The sequence below is a fragment of the Alosa sapidissima genome, chromosome 7 (genome assembly GCF_018492685.1).
Source record: "Alosa sapidissima isolate fAloSap1 chromosome 7, fAloSap1.pri, whole genome shotgun sequence".
Lineage (NCBI taxonomy): Eukaryota > Metazoa > Chordata > Actinopteri > Clupeiformes > Clupeidae > Alosa > Alosa sapidissima.
This window is the reverse complement of record NC_055963.1, coordinates 24,081,769-24,096,902: the sequence shown is the minus strand read 5'-3', so window position 1 is coordinate 24,096,902 and position 15,134 is coordinate 24,081,769. Positions and strand designations below refer to the sequence as shown.

General features: G+C 43.0%; 1 protein-coding gene across 1 annotated transcript in view; it reads right to left on the bottom strand.

Moving 5' to 3' along the window:
* The window catches only part of tafa5l (TAFA chemokine like family member 5, like), a 49,887-nt gene extending 36,720 nt beyond the window's left edge, over positions 1-13,167 (bottom strand). The window contains exons 1-2 of the mRNA XM_042099264.1: positions 12,800-13,167; positions 11,531-12,246 (exon numbers count right to left, since the gene is read on the bottom strand). Of these exons, the coding sequence (XP_041955198.1) occupies positions 11,531-11,627 (97 nt within the window). The 5' untranslated portion in view covers positions 11,628-12,246; positions 12,800-13,167. The remainder of the gene's footprint in view (positions 1-11,530; positions 12,247-12,799) is intronic.
* Positions 13,168-15,134: the final 1,967 nt, after the last annotated feature.

Here is a 15,134-nt window from a genome sequence, read left to right as displayed (position 1 = left end):
GGTGATTACAGTCGTGGCGATATCCATTATCAACACCATGACCACAAGTGTCATATTGCCTTTATACAGCAGTTCCATTACCAAATAATTTAGTTTAAGACACAACATTGTGTTTTTTGTGTTGTTTATTTTGATTTTTGTTAGTTCATCCCAGAGCTGTTAGCCAAGAAAAGACCACCTTTCTCAAGTCCAAGACCAGGACTAGTCGGTGACCAAGTTAAAAAGAATTCCCTACGCCACTCACTTACCTATTTAAAGATGTTCTGTGGTGTTACAAACATTGTATATCTACTTTTTACACAATCAGGTCATACTGTTATACTGACATAATAGTATTTTTGTTCACTTAAAAGTTTCGGAAGGCATTCTATAATTAGGTGGCTAATGTCCAGCAACAAACCCAGCCATTATAGATGGACAAAATTAAACATTTATTTTTCTGAACTTTGCCACTTAATCAATTATTTTGTTTTAGATTTGTAATTCATATAAAAAAAAAAAAAAAACAATTCTAAGACCACAAAAAGGCGTCTCAAGTCCGGACCTGAGTCCAAGGCCGAAATTGAGTACTACAGCCCTGGTTCATCTTTCGCCCATAAAAATAGTTCCAATCTTAGCCTTGGCGTTTCCCGTTGCTGAGCAACGCAACACAACTCAAGAGCCAAGCTCAGGGAGAAGCTTTACTGTATGCGCTTGTGTACACAGTAATTTATATAGCCTTGTCGATACATCTCATATTAAATATTAAACATTCACCTACTCTTTATTTATTCCATTTTTTCTCTCAAATGTGATGTTAGAAAATCGCTGCTCTCTCGCTTTGAATGAATGCAATGTTTGCGTTATCTCACCACAAGAATCCACCATCTTGCATCCAATTTAACTTGTTCATCCTTTCTTTTGGCAGGACTTATAAACAGCTGGAGAATCTTTTCCAGTCTAACAAGCAAGTAATTTAAATGGTAATAATGGTGATTTATAATCCTAATTAATCTTTTCTGATGCCAGTGCGAGGCCCGCAGAGATGAAGCGATCAAGAGAAATCTTTAGCCCAGTAATAACGCTGGCGGAAGAAACAGCAGTGAATCACAAGTGAGCATTTCGAACTCAGATTAGAGCAAATTCAATGTCTCAAGGTTACTCAAGCTTGAGGAGCAGAATTCCAAAAAGTCTTGCCTCTTTCTCTCTCTCTCTACTCCGCTCGCTCTCCTCTGTCTGTCTCTCTTCCTCTCTCTTTCACCCCTCTGCCTCTCTTTCTCGAGTTCTTCTGATGAGCTCTGATGAAGATTATAATGTTGGCTCACCCTTTTTCCTGCAGTCCCTCTCCCCTCCATTGTTTCAACCTTACAACACAAAAGGTGATCTAAGAGGTGAGGATTTAGCTGCTCAGCCACAACCTGGTAATGGCATATCATCATTGGCATTATGCAGACCAGACGACAGCCAGAGATGGTCATTACTGCTGTTACTGCCCGAAAGCTACTCATTAGAACCGACAGAAACAAAATAGACTGCATTACATGCCAGACACCATAAAAGAGAGACAAAAAAACTCTGTGAAATGGTCTGCAGAGTTTACATAACCCGTCGCCCTCAAAATACACATGACAAATCCAAAGAATTGGAGAGTTGTTTCGGCGTGTGGATGTGGGCGCGCGAAGACACAACCTTGGGGTGAAGTCGCAGCCCTTTGCTCACCCTGTTCAAAGCCGTCCTCCCAACAATGACACATGAGGCTTCATCTATTTTAAGCTATCTGCCTGCGCTCGGGAACAACACCTGGTGCTGTCACTGCTTTTCTAATGGCTAACCATGATGAAATACCTTCAGCAGTAGGGGGCTATTACAATATGAGAAGAACGCATCATTAATGAAAAGACCACTGAAGCGCAGACACAGTACTAGAAGAGGAGAAAAAAGAGGAAGTAGAAGTATAGGAATAGGAGGAAGACGTAGAAGAAGACACCTTTGATCCAGAACAAGCCTGGAATTGAGATAAGGTTATTAAGCCCCTGGAGTACTCCTCTCATTTCAGTTCATTCCATTCAATCCATTTCATGTTGGCAACTTCACCTCCTACTGCAGCCTCCCAGTTACACTTCCTGCTCGTTGTCTTCTGTTGCCGGCTGTGTGTGCGTGAGTGTGTGTGTCTATGTCTGTACGCGCACACATGTGTGTGTCTGTGTGTGTGTATGTGTGTGTGTGTGTGTGTCCTTTATGTGCTTTTGGCCAGCTGTGCCATCAGATATCAGTTGCCATCCAATGATGTTTCAACAGCAAACAGATGAATGGGTTGAATGAGATAAGGCCTGGAAACAAATGGTGGTAGCTGTGGTGGCGGAACTAGAGGGCATGTGTATGTGTGTGAGTGACTGTGTGTGTGTGTGTGTGTGTGTGTGTGTGTGTGTGTGTGTGTGTGTGTGTGTGTGTGTGTGTGTGTGTGTGTGTCTGTGTTGAGGGGGTCACAGACTATGAGCGCAACGCGCCCTCAGCTATGACAGCCTGTCCATCAGGCGGTGTCAGCCTAATGGACGTGACAGGGGTTTCTCCTGACCGCTGTGGGTCGCGTGAGGGCTCTCTGGCTCAGCTCAGCTCGGCTGCAGCTGGAGGGGGCCAGCTCTGCACACAAGCCAGGGCAAAGAGCAGCCGCTCAGAGCAGAGAGTGAGTGTGTACCCTCTTTTCTATCTCTGTCGTCCATACACTCATACACACACACATATGCACAGACACACACAATCAGACATACTGTACACATGCATACATGGGTACATATACACACACACACACATACACACAAAATGGATGTGAAGTTATTTCACATTTCACAAGGGTCCAATGTGCCCATTTTTGTTAAAGGATTCTGGGGCGAAGCTACAGGTAGTAAGGCAGTTATCTCTCAGTCAGAGAGAAAAAAAGAAAGAGAGAGAGAGAGAGAGAGAGAGAGAGAGAGAAGAGGGGGGTGGGAGATGAGAGATTTATCTCTACCTCCAGGCTCAGCGATACCAGGCAGGGTCCCCTCAGCCAACACCAGCGCGTGAGAGAGAGATCTCTATTGTGACTGCATCATTCACACAGAGGTAATCTCCCTCGGCCTCCACGCAAACCACTGGAGCATGTAGGAGCCAAGCCCACAGACAGCCAACACTCACTCTCAGACCCATCAGGAGCCTTGTAATGCAATTACGAGTTCTTCATGGGTCCTGCTCGTGCCTAGATCCGCCATTTTCCACACAAAGAACCATTTTAGCGACAAAGACCGTTTTTCAAAGCTGAAATCGGCAATAAAGTGAATGGGCATACGGCTCTTCTGTCAAAGACCTTCCCAGAACTGTCCATAATAGGAACGTCTGTGAAAGTTGGAGTGAAAGAGTTAGAGGTTCTTTTAGGACAAAGCAAAGCGCCATTTAGTACGCTGATAAACACCTGAATTTGAAGAGCGTGCGGAGACTTTTAACTACTGTAGCGCAGGTGCAGAGTTGAAGGCCAAGAAGGAGTCTTCGAGTGAGGCAATGAGTGAGTGATTGAGTGACTGTCAGTGTGTGTGTGTGTGTATGTGCTTGTGTTTGTCTGCTGTCTGTCGGAGGATGCAAATGTAGCCTTCAGTTGAGAGGTGAGTGAGAGAGACACACACAATGAGCACCAAAGGTGCACAGGCGACGTGAATGAAATTCACAATGAAGGAGCAGTGAAATGTAAGGGCCTCATACTGTAGAGGCTCCAGCCCACTTGCTAGTGCCTTGGGATCTTCTAGAAGTTACAGTACATTCCAACAAATACATCTTCAGTGCAGTTTCAGGGCCTGCTCAGGCTATTTGAATTGCATCAAAGCAAGAGTGAGCAAAGGCCTTTAGCAACAAGGTCAAAGACTTGATACCCAGTTAGCACTGATAAAATGTCATGTATTGTGCAGAGAATGCCTTTGGTTGAAGTATCTGCTAAATGAATAAAGGTAATATATAGTATAATATAGTACCATATAGTAGTATGCCAATAGTATGCCATAATCATCTGAAAAGCTGTCAGGTCAGACTCTGATCCACAGCTGAGACCTGAACTGAGCTGAGATGTCTTGGCATGGGCGTCGGAATGGTTTGGGCTTGAAAAAAGGATTTGGCAAAATGTCTTTGGCTTGAACAACTCTGAATGATGACTTCTAAATTGTACTAAAATACATTATTTAGAATGCTAAGTGCTCACTGACTGTTCACATGTCAAGTGTGTTGTAGAGCATGTATAGCAAATATCTTAATAAATGACACATTTTGCTGAAATGTGGAAAACATGAAATAATCAAAAAGTTTAATGAGGTTCATTGTTAAACTGAATCCTGTCATTTGGCTGTTAACACATTGTTGCCATGCCTACCAGCTATCATTTCACTGCTCAGTTTTTTTTTATATTCCATTCTTCATATCAAATGTTCTGTAGCACATAAAAATATGTTAGCTATTGAATTTCCCAACGTTTCTCTGCATGTTCAATGGAACATGTTATTATGGTTGCTGCATTAATGGGGTAGAATAGCATACCCAGGTGTAGCAGTTAACCAAGCCAGACACAGAACTGCGTGTTTTTTTGTTCAGAAGTGCATGACCACACCAATTAGCCCTCCATGCCAGTTCACATACAACAGCGCAGAATAAATAAAATAGGCCATTAGGGACAATATGGAATCATTTCATATACAAATAAAATCCCTCATAGATGATGACATGTTATCATGTATGAAGAGACCAACTCATTATTTACAAAATGCACTGAGTATGGAGACTGCCAGTGGTAGTGCAGAATATGAGTAGGCCTCTAGACTCACTGCACACATGCAACAAGACCTTCCTGCTCATGGGCGAACTGGCCATCTGGCATACCGGGCATTTTCCCGGTGGGCCGACGCACCTTTTGGGCTGATAGAATAGGCTATATAATTATTTTGCCCAACGATCGGCCCACAGGAAGGACAATCAGTGGCCCATTGGTTACATTTTCATATTGACACTGGAGTGATTCAATAACAGCTTACGTCAGGCCCCACCCCTCCAATTTTGGCTCAGAGCCAGGATTCTGTGAGCACATCAAAAGTTAAAGCAACACCAAAGAACTGTTCCTCTGTCGCAGGCATGCTAATTGTTTATCGAGCACTGGCTTTGTAAATAACGATGTCAGACAAGGTAGAATATGTTGCATGATTTTATGAAAGTACAATGTATTGCGACATCAGATGCAAGTCAAATTTGTAGTTTCTTATGTCTCATTCCATCGAACTACAGAACCGCTACCCGATCTGGCAAATTTACATAGTGCGGTTATAGCCGATAGAGGGCCGCGAAGCGAATGCAGAAGTGCCGTTCACTCTGTTACGAGTTGATTAACCACTGAAACGATTTTGGAAACATTATTTTAAGGTACAAAAAACTCTTTGGTGTTGCTTTAATCGAAGTTGCCTACACGAAATTGCGGCGGTTGCCGGTAGGCCTAGTGACAATTGTGCAAAATTAACACCAATGTAGAAGCTTCAAAAATACAATATTGCAAGTAGGCTAGCATATGTCAGCAACATGTTGAAGTTCGTTGAGTTTGAACGAGGATGTAAGCAAGCTTACAGAACAGAGGGACAGTGCAGGTGGTGGAGGGTGCGAGCGAGCCTAGTTGAGGCTACATGATAAGAACTCAGTGGTGGAGCAGGTAGGCTATGTATTCCATGCTGACGCCTGACGATGATTATGATGACTTATTAATTGCGATAATGTAATGATATGGTAATGATAACATAGTAAGGTTGTGTGCTGTGATTATAATAACAATAGCGCAACTTAAATTTTCTAAATGAATGATTTGCAAACCTGGACAGCAAAAGAGTGTCAAATCGACATTAATTGATTCAGTTTCCGTCAGATGGCCAAAATTCAACATCGACTGCATGAGTGGTGGTTGGTCTCTCAAAGTAGATAAGGTTTCTATCTTGGAAGGGTTATCAGAGTAAAAATGGGCTAAAAGACTGTAGACTGACAGAAATGTAGGCTACAAAACGTCAAGTCATACACAAGTCAACTATAACCTATATAATATGCTATACTGTTCCAAAATGTACCAGCAATGTAGACAGTAGGCAAAAATAAAGGTAAAAGGTAAAATATTTCCAGCAACAGCCCTGTTTATTTTGTGTTATTTCAGTTGTCCTACAGTGATAAATTAATGTCTACGACAATCTGAGTAATTTAACTCTTTATAAAGAGGAAAAAACGCACGCACATCCCGATCTAATCCTGGGTGCTGGACAAAACACTTACGATGAGAGAGAGGGGAAAAAAGTCCGCAACACCAGTATATGCTCCCAAGTTATAGTTTATTTACCGTGACGTTTCGGGCCCACTCAAGCCCTTCATCAGACGTGAGTCAACAATCCAAAGACACCCATATATGTACAATTAAGTGATCACATGATCACACAGTGGTGTTACACAGGCAAGTAATTATCCAATTACAGCAATAGCCAATACATGTTCAGTAATGCAGTGCATACATACATCCATACACATATCTACATTTTCCAGAAACACCTACATACACTATATACAAAAATTATAGGAATCCAACAGCTACAAAAAACATGACCTCATTCTCTGTCCACAGGATACACAACGGTCAGATGTCAAAACAGACTGTGCAAAATTGTGCAACATAGTGCAAAATGTGCAAATTGGCATCCATTGTCAAAATGTGCAAATTAGCATGTCGGCATTAAACTCATGTTCACTTATAGTAGCTGTCCATAGAATAAGCAAGTATACACAAACCCCATATCACAAATCACCAGCTAGATTGATAGTACATATCCATAGAACAAGCATGTCTCCACATCTCATATGTCAAACAACAGCCAGCGGTAAGTATACATAAGCTTTACATACACAACTTTGCACAGACTGTTTTTTGATATCTAGCTTATGTATACTTACCGCTGGCTGTTGTTTGACATATGAGATGTGGAGACATGCTTGTTCTATGGATATGTACTATAAGTGAACATGACATGAGTTCTGATACAGACGTTAACTTGCACAATGTGATAAAGAGTCGCCATTTTGCACATTTTTATGGATATGTACTGTAAGTGAACATGAGATGTAGAAAATGTAGATATGTGTATGGATGTATGTATGCACTGCATTACTGAACATGTATTGGCTATTGCTGTGATTGGATAATTACTTGCCTGTGTAACACCACTGTGTGATCATGTGATCACTTAATTGTACATATATGGGTGTCTTTGGATTGTTGACTCACGTCTGATGAAGGGCTTGAGTGGGCCCGAAACGTCACGGTAAATAAACTATAACTTGGGAGCATATACTGGTGTTGCGGACTTTTTTCCCCTCTCTCTAATTTAACTCTTTACACATAGGCTTTAGTATTTTTTTGGTGCTGCTGTCAATTGAGCATTGTATAGTTTAAATGTAGCCTATTGGATAATTTGAAATGATACTTTGAATTCAAGCAGAAACTCTTTAATAATTGCTTGTATAGCCTACTTGAATATGGAGATCATGTGCTCCATGGCTACCTCTGATCAGTCAGAGTGATAGCCAATGAGGCCTACATCACTTTCAGTGCTCCATGACAGTGTATTTAAGGGTAATGCAAAGATTTTGTATTTAATTAGGCGTGCCGAGTGATTTGAGGGCCGCTTGGGCCGATCTTTGGTCCCAGTCCGCCCCTGTTCCTGCTGGTAGCCTTTTCTGCACTAGGCCTACTTAAGCTAGCGTCACTATGATTTGACAACTGTGGCGAAAATATATGCTGTGTGAGAATCTCCTGAGCTTTGTTTTGTGTGACTACAATTGCAACACAGTCCGACTATTTCACCCAAACTGGAAATGTCCAAACAGATAACTATGCCTTTCTTCTGATTATTTCCAGGATGGGCTGAGCTTAGCTCCTGGAGTTGTTAACAAAAAGTTGCTCAAAAGCCTGTCTTAACCATTAATTTGCCAAAAGTAGGCCTAGCCTACACGGCATGCATAATAATGATAACCAGTTTGAAATCATACATTCCCATTAAAGCTAGTGCTTGTATGCAAACACGGATGTTTAGCTCCAGTGGAAGTGGTGCTAGCGCTAAGCCCGCTCCAGGAATGCCTTCAGTGGCTGTCGAGAGCTCGCTGTCTCGCCACCTGCCCCCACTCCTGGGGCTTCGTAACAAAGAAATGTCCCGGGCCAGGCAGGCGGCCGTGAATTGCGCCTTGACAGCACTCCCACAATGCACTGCCATCCGTCATGCGTGCGACAGGAAATCAAAGCGCGGTTGCGTGTCCGTGTGTGTGCCACTGGGCCTTGGTCCACCCAGATGGATGACCTGTCATCGCTCTTAACGCTGCCAGTTTATTCAACAATAAATTTGAAAATGTCAAAGGGCTCCCAGAGTGCCTGCTCCACTTCTGCAAGTATGACACAACTTGCAGTCACCCCCTCCCCTTTACCATCACCACCACCACCACAAACACACTCTCACACACATCATCACGTGAGCTACTTCATGAAATGGGACGCTACATACCGGTATGTGTGTGCATGCATGTGGACGAGTCTCTAAGTGGGCGACTACATTTGAAATTCAGCTGTAGGCCTACTGTACGTGCAGCTGTGTGTAACAGACGCAATAAGATATAATACTTAAAAAATGTGGTACACTGTAACTTCAAATCTGAAAGCTCTCAAATCCTCCTTACAGCACTGCTCCAGCAATTACGTCCTCTGGTCAGACGGGGGAGAAAACCTTGCTGCAGGGCTTTGCGAGTGAGGTGTGTTTTTGTGTGTAAGCAGCAGCAGCAGCAGCAGACAAGTGGAGATGCAAAGGCCAGGAATAGATTTGCGTACATGTCAGGAGAGAGAAACGCGCACTGGGGCATGAAGCACCGCTGTGAAATTAAAATGTTTCTGCAGCTTCTTTTTTTTCTTAAACAAATGAGTAATCCCTTCTGTCGCCTACAGCCAAATTCTGTCGTGGAGTGGAGAAGGAATTTTAATATGACTTCTGACAATGGGATTTAATCTAGTAAATCTCTGTCTTATCGCTAGCCTATTATTTTCTTTGTGCACCATTGATGAAACCGTTCCTGAGATTATCAATGATGAATTCACTAAAACACTATTATATTAGCCGCCAGGCTAAGGCCTGAGGGGTCTCCATAATTAAATCTAGTGACTAAAAGCACAAGAGCGGCAGATACCCTATTTCCTAGGTATAGTACTTCCTGCCAATCAGCCAATCGTGTGCAGCCTCTCCAAATCTGTCACATCATCACCCCCTTCATTCACCATCGCACTGGATTAATTTAGGCCTACCATCCAAACACAACGTGGTTCGATAAATTGGCTGTTAAACCTATTGTTTTCTCCAGCCCTTTGCTTGAGTGTGTGGATGGGTTTCACCTTAAGGTCAAGGCCTTGGTCAGACCTAGCAGATTTTTTATTTCCTGTTAACTTCCAACAGTTATAAACCTGAGGTGAAAGGTCAGGAGAATTGATTAACATTTTTGATCAGGGTCACGGCTAGCACAATGGATGCAGCGAGCCATAGAAAGTGCAACAAGCAAACACAATAAACAATTGCTTTGATGATCGTCCATTTTTAAAAGGTTTCAGATGATGACTCTGGGAGCAGTTGTTCGAAGCAAATTGCACCAATTGCGGGCACAACGCCATGCCATGATAAAACAGTGTTTCTATTCAGAGGCCCTAGGCTTTGACCATGGGCCAGAAAATGACAGCTGCTTCTTTTTGCTTGACTACAGTGGTGCTGGATAACCGGAGCACAGAGCAACAGCAGACATCCTTCCCTTACTCAGCTGTCATGCCAATGTAGGGTTAGAAGATAAAAAATGATTCGTTTTTTTATCACCATATAAAGTCACTGGTGCAGAACATAGAATTTGCTTTTACCTGCCACAACCGTCAAATTAAAAGATTTATAACATTTCTGATATCTTTATTGTGGAACCTCCATTGTCTTACTTACACATGAGTTGGTAGGACTCATGCAGGACATGAGAGGGAAGAGGACAGTGTACTGTACATCACACGGCTGACTGTGATGTGTCATTATGCATTTATCCTATTCTCACTCAATTATACCAGGCCCTTCATGCTGCATTGTATTATATCAGTCCTTGTAGTTTTGCCATTTTAGTCTATTTTATTTTCTGTGAGTGGTTACTCAGTATGCTTTGACTGCAGCACAGATGATAAGTACATGATCTGGCAAGCAATCTCTTCCATCCTCAGAGTAACTAAAGAGCTGATCAGAACTGGAGAAAAAAACAACAGGAGCAGCTTTTTTGTGTGTGTGTGTGTGGAGGGGGGGAAGTCTTTTTTTTGCAGTCGAAACACTGAATGCATCGAGATGACAGTTTCTTTCTGGCCCTGCCCCATTTCACCTCCCATAAGACACCAATTACTTCCAGCGAGTGGATGCACATTTGGTGCTGTTTATTTTCTACTGAACTTTGAAATCCTTTGTCATCCACCCCCCTCCCCCCTCCCCAGTTTGAAGCAGGCTGAACGAACACTGACTCACGGATCACATGTACGTACGAACGAGCACTCATCAAACCCAGCAGCTTTAAAAGGGGTCTTGGTCAGGGCTTTTACAGTTTGCGCCACACCGAGCACCCATCACAAAGATACAAATCATCTTAGAAGTCCTTCGCTCGGTGTGTGTTAGGGTGGAATGGTCAAGCAGAATGAGTGCACGGCTGACAGCAGATTTGCTGCATTAGGCTACTGTAGAAGACTGGGTAACAGTGCAGCAGCAGCAGCCACAGACCTGATATTTCAAGTCTCCTCACTGTCTGCTTTTAGATGCTGGGTATACAGAAACACAAGCAAGCAGGCAGGCAGGCACTCTCTCTCTCTCTCTCTCTATCTCTCTCACACACACACACACACACACTCTCTCTCTCTCTCCCTCTCCCTTTTAACAGAGACACAGAGAGGGAGCGAGAGGTTCAGGGTATTGTTGAGCATGATACTCCAAGTGGATTGAACTTATTACCTGAATGAAGGATGTTCTGGGGTGCCCTGGAGGCCGGCTCTCATGCCAGTGACAATGTGACATTTCATTAGCCAGTCGCATTATTTTTGCCCTTCATAATTATCCTGGGGTATTCATAGCACTTCTAATCCATTCAAAACATCTCTGTGTGATCATTTCCTTTCATTATACCCACTCTTACAGGATGTAATTTGTACTGAAGACGTAAATAAATCGACCTGCATGCTTGAAAGTAACCTATTGTAATGCGCTGCATTTTGTTCAGGGAACGCAGCTAAAATTTTAATGATGTGACAATCTTACACACTGTTTGGCATCAGTAATTACCATTACAACTGCGTGTCTTAAGATCTTCGAGGAACTGTAAGCATAAAACGTAAGGGTGGCTTAATGGGCTGAAAAAAAAACCACTGAGCTCAAACGATACGATATAGTGAGCCCTTAAAGTAATAGGTATTAAACAATACAGCACTTGCCTTCTTTTAGGAGGTGAGAGTAGATAACCCACAGTAACAGTAGGCAGCATAGTGACGCTCCACCACCGGCACAGAGCGCCCTCATTCCCGACTGCATTCTTTCCTGTCCGCTGTATTCCTTCAGCCCACCTCAACGGAGCTTAATTACAAAAAACACACAGCTAGTTCCATTCAGTTGGCGGAATCCGTCACAATAACAGTATTATTCCCCTTCGGTCACTTGTGATCATTCGTCATTTTGCGCATAACTTTAAAGACTTTGTAAGCAAAGCGAGGGATGAAGGACAGCGCAAACAGAGCGGCTGGGAAAATGTAAAATCTTCATCCTAAAGAGGACTTCAGTTAGGACCTGTGGTGGGTAGCCTATTTTCCCAAGACGCCCCGAGCAGCACTGATTAAAAACCTGATGATGGACAGTAACCTTGCCTTTGGATGACGCCAGTGAGGCAAACGATGAACTCTTATCGATTTGAGGGATAAGTGCCGCACAACAATCCCTCTCAAAGGTAGATTATCCTTCGCGACCGAAGAGGTCTGACCCTTAAAATACACGATTTATAGGTAAACAATCTTCAGATACATGTGAACAATCCTGCCCCAGGGGACTGGTTCGTGGGGGTGAGGTCCTCCGTTTCCTGCAGACAGACTCAGCAACTCCGCTATGGTTCACGACAGCCCTCCGGTGTTTGCAACCTTTTTATCTCACATCGCTAACTCTGCCATGAAAAGAGAAAAACAAAATAAGTATTCAAATTCAAATAAAAATAGGCTACTGTGCGTATATGAGCATTTCAGACATATTATGTTCACCGTGTTTATTGGACGGCCAACACACAGGAGCAGCTATAACACACACACTAGTGGCACACTAGTCCTCTGTAGCCGGGTGAAGGAACATGAAAAGCAAAATAAACTTCCAAGCTATTCGACAGGCTAGCACACTATCTGAGATGAATCTGAAAATAACAAACCATGACGCAACGTCCCATAGGCTACTGCACATTTATTTTAATCGGAATCAGGTAAGAAGGTGACATATTTCACCTACAACCAAGGAAACGTTGGCTGTTCTGAATACAAATTATATGCTAAAATAACGCGTTCGGATGAATTAGGCAATGCATTGTCTATAGGATGTAATGTTGTGAAAGGAGCGTCTGTGTCAGTTCAGTTTATTTTGAATTAGAATTGTTTTTTAATTGGTTATCAACACTACACTATTATGTGACATAGCTGAAGAAAAAATCCGAACAATTTGAATTTACCCACCTCATTTAGAAGTCTTACGGTGTTCTTTTTACAATGGTCTACTCCAGATTCACGATTTTCACTGTTGGGTAAAGCGGTGGAGGCATGCCTCTTGTGAGGGATGAAGAGAAACGCGTCGTGTTTCTGACGCTTGGCTCAAACTTGATAGTTGCGCACCTCCTCTGCGGAATGCAACAGGAGCGTCTCTGTGCTCGAGGACGCAGCGTTCGCTGGCGTCCAATGCGCTATTTGCAATGTAATACTAAAGTCATACTTTATCGCCCCACTACGCGTTCTTCTCTCGTCAAAGTAAGCTCTGCATAAGTAGGTTAGGGTGGGGGCACCGACTTCAGTCAACCGTTGTGTCGTAGCCGGTTTGATTAGTCACTTCATGTGCTTATCAGGGTGCTCTCTCTCTCTCTCTCTGGCACAGCAGACTAGTTTCCCCTCAGTGACATAATGAAGGAAGCTTGCCATTGAGCAATGCTCTCAACCTGAGGCTTTCATTCAGCAACACAAACCCAGATGGAGATGAACTAAAATTGAATTAACGTAATTTTATTTACATTATCATCCCTGACCTATTATGACTCAGGGGCCTGGGAAATAAATATAACCTATTATAGGGCACAAACCCACGTTAGGCAGCAGCATAAATATATCCCTTCTGTTGCATGCAGAGAATTTTCAGCCAGGGGGAGATACCATGCAAAAAACAGAAAAGATTATTAGGCAACTTCTGCTGGTTCTACGTCCCACTCGGTAAGAAAGCCACAAGGCCAATGGGGGCGTCTTCTTTGCCATCTGTGTGGTCAATAAACCTGCTGTGTGTTGTGCGGCCTGTCAGATTTAGGGCTTTGCCAATGCCTCTCCATCTTCAGAATGACCATCATTAAATACTCCCCGCTCATTGAGCACCGTATCAGTGATTCACGCTCCCCTCCCCCTGCCCCGCCATCCTAACCACACCTCGGGCAGATGGAGATCTCATCTCCCATGGAATGCTGAGCCACCATACATTTAATGACTTTGAGGAGAGCTTAATTATTGCTTCATAATGTGTGGGTGAGAGTTTTGATGCTTGTTCTAGGAGGACATGGGGGTACAGTCTCTCTAAATGGAAACTGTGTCCATTGCAGACATCTGTAAGATATAAGTGCTTGTCTGCAATCACCCCTCACTGAAAGTCATTCCAAAAAGTTACAACTTGCTTGGTAACTTAGATAATGAGACCATAAGAATGCTTCCTACAGCAGAGTGGACATAATATGCATAATATTTTCAACATCACTGGGCATGACGCTGATACTATGAACCATAATTGCCCCCCCCCCCCCCATTCCTCTCACGCTGTGTTCTTTTTTGGTCAGTGTGGCCTTTCTGTGACTCACTTGTGTCCTGAAGTGAGCATCCCCACGTCTACGGGCAGCCGAGAGGGAAGGAGACACCTGCCCTCTCCAGATAAATCAGACCCACACAAGCACAAAACAAGTACAAAAATAGCAGTTTTTTTCCTCCCTCGCTCCCTCACATTCCAAATATGCCTGTCTGGCACACGAGTGGCCTCCTCTCCCCACTATAGCTTCATATGAAATGCAGAATATGGAGTCCCATTATAGTTCTATTGTCATCTGCCCGGCCGATGAAGAAATATGAATTTCCTTGTTGTTGTTTTCAGGTTCAGAAACCTGGCCTTGTGTGAGAAATATCATTACGCGTTTTCTATTCCCCCCCCCCCCCCAAACAGAACACACTATTTTCAATTAGATGTAATAAGCAATTTGGTGGTGATTAAATGGCTGTTAGACGGGCCATCTGTGTGGCCTATTATAAATATGATAATTCAAAGTCCTCTGCATTATTCAGTTTTATACAAAATGGCAGTCATTCAGAGGGAATGCTTGGATGTCTGTTTGGGGAGAGGGTGCAGAAAATTGATCTCATCTATTCGAGGAGGTCATAATGACAGCCAATGAGGAAGGAACCACAATAAACAACCATAGGGGAAGACAGATAGGGTTTTAGCTGAGTTTCTCATAAAAACATAGGCACCAGTTAAAATATCTGACACATTTCACAAACATTCACTCTTGAAACAAACTACTGTTACACATTCACTCGCACACTGTTTTAAAGCTTATTCTCATATAAGGTCAAAACAAACAATGTTTTGTCGGCCACAAGCACAACAATGTTACAGCCCAAGAAATCACCACATACGGATTACTCAGTGTGCCAATAGAGCCTTCCTCAGTATAGCAAAACATTATATTTCAGTTTTATCGTGCTTATTTTCTGCCCCTGGAATGCTAATCAATAATGCAGAATCAAATCAATTAGTAACGACGTTGTCTGT